Raw genomic sequence first — 16,228 nt, 5'->3', positions numbered from 1 at the left:
TTGGGCTGGATGTTCCTCCTTCTTCACTTTCCACACCCACAAACTCGGGAGATGGCTCTAAAACTATATACCTGTCAAGGCCAAACCATCAGGTCTAGCTACTTTATACTAAACTCACTGACACTGACTTTTCTGAATCTCATTATATTAAGAGCAGTGTGAAGGATGCCCTTTCTCCCCAGAACACTGAAATGACATTAAGCAGAAAAAACCCTACTATATCCTGTAAGGCCTTAGAAGGGTGGGATTTGAAGAGATATTTTTCTATCCACATTCACAGCAGCATTAATTGCAATAGACCAAAAGGTAGAAGCAACCCAAGCATTCATTGATGGATGAATGGATAAATAAAATGTGGTATGAACATACAAAAGAATATTATTCAGTCTTAAAATGGAAGAAAATTCTGATACATTATATAATATGGATGAAGCTTGAGGATGTTTGCTGAATGAAAAAAGCTGTGGGGTATGGTGGCGCACGCTTGTAATCCTAGTTCTTGGGAGGCTGAGATAGGAGGATCTATGTTCACAGACAGCCTCAGCTACTTAGTGAGGCCTTCTGCAATTTAGTGAGAGTTTGTCTCAAAAGAAAGAATAAAAAAATAGGGCTGAGGGTGTGGCTTGGAGGTAAAATGCCCCTGGGTTCCATCCCCAGTACTGAAAAAAAAAAAGAAAAGAAAAAATCCAGTCATTTAAGTATAATTACTGAGGAGATAGAAAGGAAATAGGCAGATAGGGAAAAGGCCTTGGTAGAAAAAAGTTAATTTCCTGAGTTTCCTGAGGGGTGACAAATGCCTGAAATGCCAAAGGCTCAGAGATAAGAAGGCCAGAGCTTCACAAAGCCATCCTGAGTTTCCTAATCAACAAACCCACCTAGCAAGTCTGGCATTCCTGAAAGGAGACCCTTCAAAGGACTTGCAAATGCCCTATGCAAACTCTCCTTAGAATCCCAAAAGTCACCCTAACCACAAACGGACTTGCAAGCGGTCAGGCATTGGACAGTCGGATGGCAAAAGGGGGGACTTTCCGGCTGGGGACCCCCTCCCCTTTTGGGGAGCTGTTCTCTCTCTCGCAGGTTGTGTTGGCCCTGAGAGAAGGCAGAGTGCATCTGAGGGCACGTGGCTCGGGCGACTCTCGAGTAGTGACCTGAAGGCCTCTGCTGGACATCATGGCTGGCCAGGCCCCTAGGGGTGACCTGTACCTCTTTTCTGGCAGATCGCGTGGACTCTGGGAGAAAGTAGTTTGCAACTGATGGGCAATTGGCTCGGGCGACAATCGGGTAGTGACCCTGAAGGCAGCTACTGGACCCCGGAGTTCCAACCGCCCCTATGGGGTGTTCTGCCACTTTTCTCTATTCCCTTCTGGCAGATCGTGTGGACTCTGGAAGAAAGCAGCCTGCACCTGAAGGCAGTTCGGCTTGGGCTACTCTCAAGTATTGTCCTGAAGGCAGCTGCTGGACCCAGAGTTCCAGCCCCTTTGGGGGTGTTCAGCCACCCTTGCCCCATTCCCTGCTGCTTCCAATAAACCTTTTACTCCCCTTCCTGAGGTCTGCGGGTGTCATTCTTCGCTCTCCGTAGACAAGAACTCGCCGGGTTTTCTCTCAAGAAACCCCCGTTTCATTACTACATGGTTCTACTTAAATGGATATCTAGAGCAGGCAAGTTAATAGCAACAGAAAGAAGAAAGGTGGTTTTCCTGGGTCTGGGGAAAGGAGGAATGAGAAGTTAGTGTTTAATGGGGATGGAATTTCAGCTTTGCAAGAGGAAGAGAGTACTGGAAATTGGTCACAGAGCAATGTGTGTGTCCTTAACACTACTGAACTGTACACATAAAAATAGTTATGATGGCTGGGCATGGTGGCACACGTTTTAATCCCAGCATTTGGTAGGCTGAGACAGGAGGACTGCGGTTCTTGGACAGCCTCAGTTACTGCTTAGTGAGGCCCTTTGCAATCAGTGAGACCCTGTTTCAAAATAAAGGATTAAAAATAGGGCTGAGGGTGTAGCTTGGAGGTAGAATGCTCCTGGGTTCCATCCCCAGGACTGCAAAAAAAACAAAACAAAACAAAACAAAAAAAAAAAACCAAAAAACAAAAACGTTAAGTAATGATAGGATATTTTTCTGTGTTTTTTAAAACAATTATAATTGATTTTTTAAAAAACTTACGAGGTATAAGTTGGGCATGGCGGCGCACTCTTGTAATCCCAGCATTTGGGAGGCTGAGACCGGAGGGTTCGCGGTCAGCCTCAGCTACTTAGTGAGGTCCTCTGTAACTTAGTGAGACCCTGTTTCAAAATAAAGAATAAAAAACAGGGCAGAGGGTATGGCTCAGAGGTCGAATGCTCCTGGTTTCCATCCCCAGACCCGCAAAATAAAACAAAAACAACTTATGAGGTATAAATAAAAATGTAAAAGGAGCTCTTCTGGGACTTTTTTTTTTTTCTTTTTGGTGGTACTGGGGTTCCTGGAAACCCTTCTACCTCCGGGTTATACTCCCAGACCTATTTTATATTTTTATTTGGAAACAGGGTCTCTTAAGCCAGCAAGCTGGCTTCAAACCAGCACGACCCTCCTGTCTCCGCCTCCCAAGTGCGGGGATTACAAGCATGCGCCACCACGCCTGGCTATGGGACTTATTTTTTAAAGGCCAATTTCTCTTCATCCAGACCCCCGTTTTGAAGAGGGCACGGAAGACCGTATTTCTAAGACTGCCTTGTAGCGATCTAGAAGATTCCTGGTAAGTGTGTGCGCTTCCAGCAGTCTTCTTTTTGCCACCGCCTCTGTCTCTTGGAGCCTGGTGTTGCCCTCAGGGTTATAGAGACTTCTGGAGATACCACCTTGCCCTGGGGAGCAGGGCTGTCCAGGACTTGAAGCCTTCTACGAACTGCAGTGGTTGCCAGGTATAGCAATATCAACAACATGATGTGTCTGCTTTGCTTTTTTTGTTTCTTATGTAGTCTGGAGGATGGAACCCATGGCCTCACACATGCCAGGCAAGCGCTCAAACCACCGAACTACATCCCTAGCCCAGGTTTGTTCTTTAAAATACCAGGCCATTTTGACTCTTTTTTCCTTTCGTTCTTTGAAAGTCCTGTGTGCCATTCAGCAATGAATGGAGCCTGTCCCTAGGCTATTACACTGAGTGCCAGAGCCTCTGGGCCTGGTTAGTATAAGAAAATTACAGTAAACAAAGAAGTGTTTGCAGCGTCATTATCTACTGTGGGATTCAGTCCGTGGTTGAGAGCGCAGACTCTGGCGGCAGATGGCCGGGTCTTAGATGCCGACATGGCCATCTCTGGTGCTGCCGTAAGGGCTACATGAGCTAACCATGGAAAGTGCTTGGAGGAGGGGCCCGGCACAGGACAGATGCTGATTCGTAGACCACACGGAATAATTCTGCTGTCATCACTCACAGTCTGCGTTCTGCGGCTTGTCACTTAGGTCATCTGGAAATGCTGGATTTGGCCTTCTTCCTCACGCATGCTCCAGGTTCCATCATCTGTCTCCCAGAAGTTGGTCCTAAGAAGAAATTCTCTTTTCTGCTTGGTTGTATATTTGAGATAAGCAGACTAGGAGGGGTCAGATCATAAGTAGCTGCTTCATTTTCCCTCATGGAACCTCTGTAAGTGTTAATGAAGACGCTGGGCTGGAGCTCAAAAGGAGAATTCCTCCAGTTCGCAGACCGGAAATGGGGCACACAGTCTAACAGTCTACAGTTCCGGGCATGTTCACATGGACTTCTCCTGTACTTCAACCATTCAGTGGGGATAACAGGGCTGTTCAGCTTTCTGTGTTACAAAATACTTGACTGATGACTTAGAGTATCACCACAGTCCTTTAGAGTCGGTGATTAAAGTTAGTCCCATTTTTCTTACATGAACTCAGTGCAAGAATGAAAAGCAATTCCTCTTCCTCCTGACCACCACACCCCATTGGCCACACAGTCCTGGCATGGTGACCCCAAGTCTCTCCCTCCCTCACTTCCCTGCTGTTCATCCCTGTCCTCAGCATCTCTTGGCTGTGCTGTTGTGACTAGACATGGTGACAGGTCCAGGCTCTTCCCCACCTGGACCTTTATGTCCATGTCCTTCCTGTCACCTCTCCTGCTGCTGTTTCCTCCCTAGTGCTACGTTTCGCCACGAGACCTCCCCTTTTCCTAACTGTCCACAGCTCTTTGGGCTTCCACGGTTCCCCCTTGTTACTTTTTTTTTTTTTTTTTAACCTGGGTTATTTCCCCCCTTTTTATCCAACTGGGAAATTCCAACCAACCCTTCAAGACCCAGTTCAACTCTCTCTGTCTTCAATAGGATCTTTTCTTTTTCAATACAGCTCTTTGTTATATCATTAAAATATCACAACTTGAGCCAGACGTGGTGGAGCACACTTGTAATCCCAGCATTTGAGAGGTTGAGACAGGAGGATCACGGTTCATGGACAGCCTCAACTACTTAGTGAGGTCCTCTGCAACTCAGTGAGACCCTGTTTCAAAATAAAGAATAAAAAATAGGGCTGGGATGTAGCTCAGAGGTAGAATGCCCCTGAGTTCCAACCCCAGTACCGGAAAAAAAAAATCACAACTTTGTCTTAAAATTCAGGATTATGTTTCTGTAGCTGGTCAACTCTTAGATCTCATTCATCAGTCTGTAGAACTACTCCTTTTTCAGAAACATAGATACGGTCCAAATTCCTTCTGATATCTTTATTTTTTATTTTTTGTAGTACTGGGGATTGAAACCTGTGTCTCACACATGCTAGGCAAATGCTTTGACCCTGAGCTACATCCCCAGCTAATATCCTTGTGTTTAACTATTGTGTCTTGACGAAACAAAACAGCTGGTTTTGAAACCAATTCAATGTCATTTTCCTCAAGGATGAATTCATCTTTCTGGGCTTGAGCTACTGAACAAGGCACATTTGTTCTCAGCTGAGCCCTGAAGATGCATTTACCACTGGAGAAATATCAGGTTTCAACAAGAGGCCCATTCTCCCACGTAAGGATGTGGGTGAGGAAGTGAGCGCACACCTGCAGACCTCTTCTTGGGATGGAAACACCATGCGGCCCCCTTGACTGTGTGCTGTACAGGATGACAGAGAGTGGGAGCGGCAGCCAGCTCCCTCCCGTTTCCCTATCATCCGTCAACCTGGAGCCTTTTGTTTTCCTTTCCAAGGAGACTGAGTTCTATACTGATGTGACTAAAATCATTCCGGAGGGTTTCTCTAGGTCCTTCACAATAACTGTGCATGAAGGACCACATCAGAGTGATATCGGTGTTTTCTGGAATGTTGACTGGTGACTGCTGACAATGGGCTTCAAACTTGCAGTGGAGGTGGCAAAAGCAGCACCTTATAGCGGGGTGTGGTGGCGCACGCTTGTAGTCCCAGCATTTGGGAGGCGAGACAGGAGGATCCAGGTTCACAGACAGCCTACTTAGTGAGGCCCTTTGGAACTCAGTGAGACCTTATTTCAAAATAAAGAATAAAAAGTAGGGCTGGGGGTGCAGCTTGGTGGTAGAATGACTGACCCTGGGTTCATCCCCAGTACCACACACACACAAAAAAAGCAAAGCAGAACCTTTTCTTACCAGCCCAGGAGAGTCAGTTCTTCTGTGGGCTTCCACGTCACTCTGTTTGCTTACAACCATAGGACCAGTGACACTGCAATGTTACCATGTGTTTATGTGTCTGATTTTTCCAATAGGTCATGGAGTTTCTTTACAGAAGGGTGGCATCCCATTCTTTTTTTTTTTTTTTTTTTGGCACTGGGGATTGAATCCAGAGGCATTTTACCTCTGAGCTAAACCCCCAGCCTGATCTTATTTCTTATTTGGAAACAGGGTCTCACTAAATTGAGGAGGGTCTTGCTAAGTTGTCAAGGCTTTGAACCTGCAATCCTCCTGTCTCGGCCTCCCAAGTCCTGGGATTACAAGTGTGTGCCACCACACCAGGCTACCCCATTCATTTTTATATCACCAGTGCATCACATACAGTAGATTCTCAAGAATGATTTGATGAATGATAGAACATAAGAAGGAAAGAAAAAACCAGTATCAGTGAGGTTAAAACATAAAGCTCTTGGCGTTTACATTCATTGTTATTTTATTAGGGGGATAAAATTATTTTAAAATAAACAATAAACCTATTTACTGTGTATCCCCTGGAAAGCAGTTTAGGAAGCTGGCTATGGGAGGCTGTGGAGCACCCAGGGCATCTCTGAGACCAGGAGGAGTCAGTGTCTACCTGAGCACAGTCAGGTCCCGGCATCAGGCCCTCAGCTTATGTCCCAAGAGGCTGGTGAAGACCACACCATAATATATACTGTCTGGCATGTGGCACATGCATAATTAACACTTGTGAATTATGGATTCAATAGGCACATGAGAAAGCATGAAAGAAGTGAAGTATAATTCATTATGTCCAGCATGCAATCGTAAGTCATGGAATCGGGAATTAGAGTGTGGAAGATCAGTCTCAGTTCTGTGTGTGTTTGACCTTGCTTCAGGTCACACCTGATCCTCGCCTGAGGTCCCACGATTATTGATAACATGCACTTGGGTTTCTGGACAAAGGATGTTACAGTAGAAAAGTAGAAGTGCTTGTTCGACAAGATTTAAAGGGCTACCCTGTCGGCACGACTGAGAAAACCTTCCCAGGTTATGGCAGCCTCGAGTCTCTGCAGCCAGAATCGGTAGGAATGAAGGGGGGTGAGATCTGAGGTGAAGATGCCATTCCCAACAGCTGCCCCCCTGCAGGCATGGCCCTGGCCTCTGGCCCCTGGCCCCTGTGGGTCTCACTTTCCACTTGTCCACACACGCCGAGGACTGAGCAGATGCCCCTGTGCAAAACAAGCCAGGAGCTCCACCGCACGGCCCCACACTGTTCTGAAATGTTCTGGCCAGCCTCTGTCTGCCTAGAAGTCCTAGGAACCACCTCTTCCTTTGCTTATGGTTATCTCAAACTTTGAAATGTACATTTTTGTGCCATGATAAAAATTAAAACGGTTGTGCCAGGCACAGTGGTGCATGCTTGTAATCTCAGTATTTGGGAGGCTAACACTGGAGGATGGCATGTTTAAAGCCAGCCTCAGCAACTTAGAGAGACCTTCAGCAACTTAGCAAGACCCTGCCTCAAAATGAAAAGTCCTGGGAATGTAACGCAGAGACAGAAGGCTCCTGGGTTTAACCTCTAGTACAAAAAAAAAAAAAAAAAAAAAGTAAGCAGTTGCAATTGTGGTGACTCCCCAAGGATCTGAGCCTGTTACCCATGGGGAGCTTTGCTTACTGTGGTTCCTGTGCTCCTGGGTGTGATTCACATCTCTGCTCAGCTGCCCAGAGTCCAGATTACGGGAACAGGACCTGTGACTTACTTTTTAATTAAGTTGTTCAGGTGTCTCAATGATTTAAGCATTATACAAATCAGTGCTCCTCAAACTCTGGAGTAAAAATAAATCACACAGCAAATCATATTAAAACTCAGGTTCAAATTCGATAGGCCTGTGGTGTGACCTGAGATTTTTTTTTTTTTTTTTTGGTGGTACTGGGGTTCCTGGAAGCCCTTCTACCTCCGGGCTACACTCCCAGACCTATTTTTTATACTTTTTTTTATTTGGAAACAGGGTCTCCTAAGCCAGCAGGCGGGGCTGGCTTCGAACCTGCGCGATCCTCCTGTCTCTGCCTCCCAAGCGTGGGGATTACAAGCGTGTGCCACCACGCCCAGCTGACTTGAGATTTTACAATGTCTTTTCTAGCAGGTTCCCCAGTGACAGCTCTGCCTCTCATGAGGCTTTAAGAACCATGTGCATCAGTTGGAACTCCAGGTCCCTTCCGTGGGTGGGACCAAGAACAGGGTTATTCAGGACTTCACAAAATTCATCTTATTCATAACAGAGCAATCCACAGAACTTACTCATCAATCGGCCCGTCTCAGGATCTCTTTCTATTTTCCAATCTGTGTATATCACTTCGCCTTCCTAAAAATATTATAGGATCCTGATGATTACAATGACAACTTCCAAGACAAAATCCTACATGTCATGTCCTATGACTGGTTGTAACTAAGACAGATACAAAGCAATAGGTCAATTTAATCAGATCACGGTTGGAGATAACGGGGGTGTTATAGTCATGAGAGTTGTAACTCAGCATTGTAATGGATTTATCTGGATGGTGGCCAGGGCTGGTAGGGTGGATCCTGGAGAAATTGGGTCTCTGGGGCTGCAGCCCTGGGGAGTATCTATGATCCCTTCTCCTCAACTCTCTTGCTTCTGGCCACCATGATGTGAGAGCAAATCTTGCTCTCTCCCTCTCTCCATTTCCCGCCACCATGCCCTGAAATCCACAGTCTCTGGCCTCATAGAGACTGAACCTGGGACTCCCAAGGACCCTATGAGCAGATAAATTTTCCTTCCTCTGAATTGCGCAGTCAGACTTTGGAGTATAGCAGTGAAACCGTTGACCAAGTGGGTGGGGGAGGGGAAGGCTCAGAATCTTCATTGATCTTGACTTTATATTGAAGAAATACAAAAATTATACATAGTAACGCAGAGAACATGGGCGGCTGTGGAGATAGGCTATGTACAAGGGCCCCACCTGCTGGGTTTCCAATGTTCTTGTTGATTCATGATGGGAGGGATTAAGTTCATCTTATTTAGAGATTTGTTTTTAGCATGTGGCAAAGTCAGTATGTAATATTGTGGAATATGCTCGAAAGGGAAGATGAATCCATAATATGGTAGCAACATCTTTTTTTTTTTCAGTATTGGGGGTGGAACCCAGGGGCATTCTTCCTCCGAGTGACACCTCTAGCCCCATTTTTTATTCTTTATTTTGAAGCAGGGTCTTCAAAATAAAGGTCTACCAGCATGCGCCTGACTAGCAACTACCTTTTAAAGTTAAGAATAGGGAACATAGAATGTGTATTCTGGAACTTTCTTGTGACATTTTAAGGGGAGGAGGAGGCAGAAGGAACTGGTGGGCAAAAAAGGAAACAGCCACACAAAGTGACAGAGAGACACCTTCCTCTGTGGCCCCATCCCATCATCTTACAGATGAGTAAACAGAGGCGGAGAGAAGTTCAATGACTTCATCAAGGTCGCCTAGGCACAGATACCTAATTCTAATGTTTTCTCTCCCATTAAGAGGAAAACATGGAGAACAGTGTGTAAAGAAGGAGTTAAAAGGGCAGGGATGGAGTGGGAAGGCAAGAACAGGGAGCTACTGTTTAGTGGGAGCAGAATTCCTATCTGGGATGACGGAAGCTCTAGAGATGGATGATGGCAATGGCTGTACGATAATAAGATTTCATTTGATACCACTGAACTGTACATTTAACAACAGGTAAGACAGGCAATTCTATGTTATGTATATTTTGCCACTATTTAAAAAGAATTTTTAAAAACCTTGCTGGAGCCAGGTGTGGTGGTGCACGCTTGTAACCCCAGTACTTGGGAGGCTGAGACAGAAGAATTACAAGTTCTCAGCTAGCCTCAGCTACTTAGTGAGGCTCTCTACAACTTAGTGAGACCCTATTTCAAAATAAAGAATAAAAAATAGAGCTGGGGGTGTAGCTTGGCGGTAGAGTGCCCCTGGGTTTCATTCCTAGTACCACTACCACCACAACAATAAAAACACCTTGCTGTGAAACCCAAGCTATAAAACATAGATGTCCCCAGTCAGGTCTCATTGCCTTCCAAGGGGGATTCAAATGAGGGCCTTGGTCACTCGGCTCCAACCTGGCCCTCCAGTGACGGCATTCTGGCTCACTCCCTACTCCACTGTCTCCAGAAAATCCCAGACTTTTCTATCTTTTTTTTTTTTTCCACTGGGGATTGAACCCAGGGGCATTCTACCTCTGAGCTACAGACCCAGCCATATATTTTTTTTGAAACAGGGTCTCACTAAGTTGAAGAGGGCCTCACTAAGTTGCTGAGGCTAGTTGTGAACCTGTGATCCTCCTGTCTCAGCCTCCCAAGTACTGGGATTACAGGCATATACCACCATGCCTGGTTTAAATCCTGGATTTTCTTAACTCCAAAATGTTATCCAGGATAACACTGTTACTTGGAGCTGTACTCTCGCCCCAGTCTTTTCGGGATCCTCCTCAACTGCTAATGTCAGTCAGCTCCCGGGTCACCTCTTGTCCTAATGGGCTCTGGGCTGGGGTTGCCCCTTGTCACTCTGTCAGTGTGTTTCCTCTTTAATTGGGAAGAAAGTGCCCCGGGGACAGAGGGACTGTGCCATTCACCTCTGACGCCAGCGTCTAGCATGGCAGGTGCTTTGCTCTTCAGAGCATGTGGCATCCATCAGTTTTGGGATACCAAAGCATGAATGCAAACTGTTCTGGTGAGACTGAGCTAGGGCATCTTCCCCAGCTGGCCTGGCCTGTGAGAAACCCCTCTATTTCAGGAAAAGAGAGTTATGAATAGAAAGAGCCTCTCTGCCTCTGTCTGACCGTAGACTTTTCTGAGACTTATCTGTGACATGGGAACAATAATACCAATGTTACAGGATTATTGGAATTAAACGAGCTATAAGTTGGAGACTAACATGGTACAGATCCTGATACACAGTAGTGTTCAATAAATGTGAGCTTTCTTTGTTTATTGTTATAGGGCCTGAAAACAGCAGTCATTACCATTGTGTGAACTGTTGTTTATCCTATGAACAGAGCAAGTTTTTCAGTCTTCCTACTAGCTTGTGTTAGACTAAAAAAACAGTGTATATTTCTTGGTAAGCCTCTAATACATAGCATGGTTTCTTCCATATAGTGAAGGTACTTGATGAATACTTGTTGATTGGTCAATAGATTACTAATGAAAAGGGTGCTTAATTTTATATTTTTTCATATTTGCTATGAAACTTTCAAATGTAAATCTACGGAGCACTCAGCTTAAAATTCTCAAGTGCAAAGAAGCATATTAACACAAGAAAAATAAGCTGGGTGTGGTGGCACACACTTGTAATCCCAGTATTTGGGAGGCTGACACAGGAGGATCACAGGTTCACGGTCAGCCTCAGCTACTTAGTGAGGCCTTTTACTACTTAGTGAGGCCCTCCACAACTTAGTTTAAAAATAAAGAATAGAAAACAGGGCTGGGAGTGTAGCTTGGAGGTAGATGCCCCTGGGTTCAATCCCCAGTATCATAAAACAAACAAACAAACAAACAAACAAACAAGTGAATTATCATAAGCCTTCACACAGAAAATATGTACCAGAGAGGTTATCATCATACATTAAATATCAACAATTTATTAACTGATAATTGAATATTAATTTTAAAAGAAAATGGTCCCCACTTACCTCGGTCCCCACAAAGAACTTGGTGCAGAAGTCGTCTATGGCCTTGAGTGGATTGGACAGCCCTCCTTCCAGATTGTGGTATGGGTTTATTTCTCCTGCCTTCAGTGCCTTGGTCTGAGCCAGTATTTTGTCTTTCAGAAGAGTACAGATAGAAGCAGCACATAGTTACAGTGAAAAGGCCTTTAAGATACACTTATCTTATATCTTCTATCCTTTGTCACGCCTGCCCCATTCCCACATCATAAAACTCCAGTGTAAGCCGGGTGTGGTGGCACACGCTTGTAATCCCAGTACTTGGGAGGATGAGACAGGACGATCACACAGGATTGCGCCAAAAAAAAAAAAAAATGCATTCACCACTTTTATTTTGATGCTTGCTTTTCTCTCTTAAAATAATGTAAATAAATATATTAGTACAGAAGAACATGTATATAAGTTGTAAATCATTGTACATTGGGGATTTGCACTTAAAATGTTTGCCAAAAAGGTGCAAAATGAAAAATGTTAAAGGCTTTATGGTCTACAGAGTCCCTATTGGTAATGAAACACAAGCGTTGATGTGAGCTATATTGTGAAGGAAGACATTCCGAGCACAGGACTGGAAGTGGGGGCCGGAAGACAGAGGCGATGATGAGTCCAGTTGTGAATTCTGAATACATTGACTTTTAAAAACTAGATTGGGAGCTGGACGCTTGTAATCTCAACGCTTGGGAGGTTGAGACAGGAGGATTGCACAGGTTCAAAGTCAGCCTCAGCTATTTAGTGAGGCTCTCAACAACTTAGTGAGACCCTGTTTCCAAATAAAATATAAAATAGGTCTGGGAGTATAGCCCGGAGGTAGAAAAGCCCCTGGGTTCCATCCTCAGTAACACACACACACACACACACACACACACACACATACAAGAACTAGATTGGGTTGAGAGGGCAGGTAGAGTATTCTCAGCAAAGATCAAAGTTGGAGCTATGCAGATAGACCATGTTACTAAAAGGAAAATGTGCAATGAGGAAAGCATAGAACTGAGGTTAAAGTTTGAGGCACATTCATAATTATAGGACAGCAAGGTGAAATGGAGCCAGGAAGAGAAACCAAATAAGTAGCAGGATAGGAAAAAAATCACAAACACTAAAGAAGGTGTGAGTCTAGGAAAATAGTGTCTAATGTGGTAGAGTCAAAGGATGAGCCATAAAAGAATTATAATCAGTTACATTTACTCAGACTTGAGTGGAGTAACTGGATATTTAGTAAATCCAAAGTTATCCTCATAGGCCATGGATTTTCCATCACTGGGATTCAATTCTAGCGACTAGCATTTATTGACTACTTACTACATACAGGCCTGACACTCAACTGCGATCTTTTCCATTTCATTCAATTCCACAACGGCTTCCAAGGCTATTATGCATTATTTCCCCACAAGTAAACTGAGGTTCATAGAGACTGAGTTTGGCCGAAGTCACACGCAAGGTGGTTAACGTGGATTGTGAGCTCCATGTATATTTATTCATCTTCACAATATTATTCATAATATGAGATAGTTACCTTTATTATTTACCCACTTTACCTTCTCACTCTGTTTTCAAACAGGTGAAAATAAAGTAAGGCACAGAGAGGTAAAGTAATGGTGCCCCTGGTCAACTAATAAATTGTGGTTTCAAGATTTAAACTCAGGCCATTAACTCCAGAGTCCACATTCTTCACCACTATGCCACATTGTGTAGAAGAAGACCAAGTCTTTATCGTTAGAATAAGCATGCAGAATAAGCATAAAGGGTCTTAAACATTATTACAATATCTAGAAGAGTGTTATCATGGACCTAAAATGGCAAGCAAAAGATGAGTTGTCTCTGGCCAGTAGATGGCGACAGGGTACCAGACACCAGGGATGAGACTGAGCAGGTCTTAAAGGAAATGGGGAAAGAGGCAGGTCTTGCTGTCCATGGCAGAAGAACCAGTATTGGATCAATAAGGAAGAGTGATAAAAAAAAAAAAAAATTCTCATGAGTGAGTGGTGGCACACACCTATAGTTCTACTACTTGAGAGGCTGAGGCAGGAGGACTGCATGTTCAAGGGCTGCATGTGGTAATTTAGCCAGACCCTGTTTCAAAAGTCAAAATTAAAAAAGGGCTTGAGAGCTTAGCTCCATGGTACAGAGTCCCTGGGTTCAATCCCTGGTATCCCTTTGCCTCCACAAACATTACTATTAAAAATAAATAAAATAGCCGGGCGTAGTGGCGCACGCTTGTAATCCCCGCGCTTGGGAGGTGGAGACAGGAGGATCGCGCAGGTTTGAAGCCAGCCACACTGGCTTAAGAGACCCTGTTTTTCAAATAAAAAGTATAAAATAGGTCTGGGAGTGTAGCTCGGAGGTAAAAGGGCTTCCAGAAACCCCAGTACCAACCCCCCCCAAAAAAAATATATATGTGTGTGTGTGTGTGTGTGTGTGTGTGTGTGTGTGTGTATGCATATATAAATAAATAAAATAAAATTTATGAGTGTATTCTAATTAACAGGTTCAGAATAGGTGGATAGCTGACAGTGAGTCCAAAGGAAACCCAAAATATTGTAACTGATCCCTAATAATTAAAGCCCATAAAGATGTCTATTTACATAGGAGGCAGGAAATGGCCATATTGTCACTTCTGTAGATAAGGACACGTTAACAAGGTACCAGGAATTATCATGTGAAATTTACTTCTTTTTAGGACTGTGGAATTGCCTACAACATGAACTACTAGACACATGGTCAACTAAAATCTCAGCTGGGAATCTGAGAACATTTTATGACCTGTTATAGTCAAAATGCCTTTCTCTAAGAACTGTCTATAAAATCACATTGTTTGGAATGAGAACATTCATTTGATGGAGTGTATTCCTGTATGATGGCATGGGGGGGTGTTGCAAGCTTCTTATTTTAAGTTGGACCTTCCTTAAGTGGATACTTATACTACTTATTTTAGTTTCTATCCCACCAGAACATTAGCTCCATTAAAACAGACTTGCCTTTTTCAATAGCCATCTCTTCAGAGCCTGGGACTTTGTAAGAGTTTAATAAACATTGAATGAACTCAGGTATAAGTATGGAGTAGTATAAAAATTATTATTTAAAAAAGTAAAGGATCAAGCTGGGTATAATAAAAAAAGTATGTCATATGCCTGTATTCCCAGTACTTGGAAGACTGAGATAGGAGGATCTTAAACCTGAGGCCAGCTTGGGCAATTTATCCATACCCTTTCTCAAAAACAAACAAACAAACAAACAAACATAAAATATAAAAGGTCTAGGCATAACTCAGAGGTAGAGCACTCCTGAGTTCAGTCCTAGCACCATCAACAAATGAAGAAACAAACAAACAAAGGTTCATAATATTTCTATATAATGTTTCTGGCAACAGTTTTATGCACCTTTTCCCAAGTGTTACCTGTACCAAGTATGAAATGAAATATAAGGCCAACGATGGCACATGCCCATAATGCTAGTACTTGTGAGCCTAAGACAGGAAGAATGCAGATTCTAGGCCAGCCTCAGCAACTTAGTGAGACCCAGTTTCAAAAATAAAAAAGTAAAAAGGGCTGGGGTGTCACTGGAATTAGAATATCCTTGGATTCATGCCCCAGTACAAAAGAGAGAGAGAGAGAGAGAAAAAAAGAGGAAAGTAAAAGTAAAGTATATAAACCTTAAGTGGGGGGAAAAGTCTGTATACCTTGAAATGACACCATTTTTTCAGCAGCCTTTGGAAAGAGATAACCTAGAATAGTCTAACATTGACAAGGATATGAAGGACTAATAGAAATTACCCTCCCTTGGTAAATGTTAATGTTTAGATTCATTTGTTAAAATATGTATCATATTTCAATGCAATTTGAAATGTACGCTTTACAGAGATTTCTGCTTTAGGCCAAGATGGGGCAACTAGGGCTGAACTGAAGCTGTCTCACCTACAACAGTGACAAAACATAGGCAGAACTCGATGCAATAATTTCTAGACATTTGGCCTCAGACAACAAAGGACAGTAGTCCCTGAAAATTAAAAGGAGAAAGAGAGGGAGAGAGAGAGAGAGAGAGAAAGAGAGAGAGAGAGAGAGAGAGAGAGAGAGAGAGAGAGAGAGAAAATTTAAGTCTAATCATATCCATAATCACATTAAATAAAAGCATTTTAAATATCCCAATTAAAAGATAGAGATAGAGAAAGATAGAGATGAGCCAGACATGGTGACACATACCTGTAATCCCAGCATTTGGGTGACTGAGACAGGAGGATCCCAGTTTGTGGACAACCTCAACTACTTTGAGGGGCCCTTTGCAACTCAGTGAGACCCTGTTTCAAAAAAAAAGAATAAAAAAAAGGGCTGGGATTGTAGCTGAAGGTAGAATGCCCCTAGGTTCCATCACCAGTAACACACACACACACACACACACACACACACACACACACACACACACACGATAGAGATGATTAAATTGGACTGAAAAATAAGTATGGCCCACAAGAAATGCATGTTAAAGCCATAAATAGGTTAAATGTAAAAGGTTTGTAGAGGTATAGCATGTTAGTACAAACTAAACAAAGCTGGATGGCTATAAATTTAATATTAGACAAAGTATATTTCAAAGTTAAATATATTACCAATTCATCTAAATTATATATTAATCTTGGGATTTATAATATAATAACAGAACTTCAAAATACTTGAAGCAAAAACTCATACTACAACTGAAAGAAGAAGAATATAACAAATCTGCATTTGTAGTGAGATGGTTTCATGCCAGTTTCTCAACCAATAATAGAACAAGGAGAATGAAAATAAGAATATAGATTTTTTTCTTTTTCTTTTGGTTCTGGAAATTGAACTCAGGGGCATTCTACCACTGAGATATATTCCCACCTCTTTATTTTGCTTTGAAACCGTGTCTTGCTAGGTTGCTGA

General features: G+C 43.2%; 1 protein-coding gene across 1 annotated transcript in view; it reads right to left on the bottom strand.

Moving 5' to 3' along the window:
• DNAI3 (dynein axonemal intermediate chain 3) overlaps nucleotides 1-16,228 on the bottom strand; it is a gene marked incomplete at both ends in the record, with an annotated part of 70,643 nt that overhangs the window by 9,684 nt on the left and 44,731 nt on the right. The window contains 2 exons of the mRNA XM_080691455.1: nucleotides 7,905-7,968; nucleotides 11,298-11,428. Coding sequence (XP_080547581.1) covers nucleotides 7,905-7,968; nucleotides 11,298-11,428 — 195 coding nt within the window. The remainder of the gene's footprint in view (nucleotides 1-7,904; nucleotides 7,969-11,297; nucleotides 11,429-16,228) is intronic.

Source organism: Muscardinus avellanarius (assembly GCF_963383645.1).
Source record: "Muscardinus avellanarius genome assembly, chromosome: 3".
In the NCBI taxonomy this organism is placed as follows: Eukaryota; Metazoa; Chordata; class Mammalia; order Rodentia; family Gliridae; genus Muscardinus; species Muscardinus avellanarius.
The sequence above is the reverse complement of the archived record's forward strand: the minus strand, read 5'-3'. Positions and strand labels throughout refer to the sequence as shown.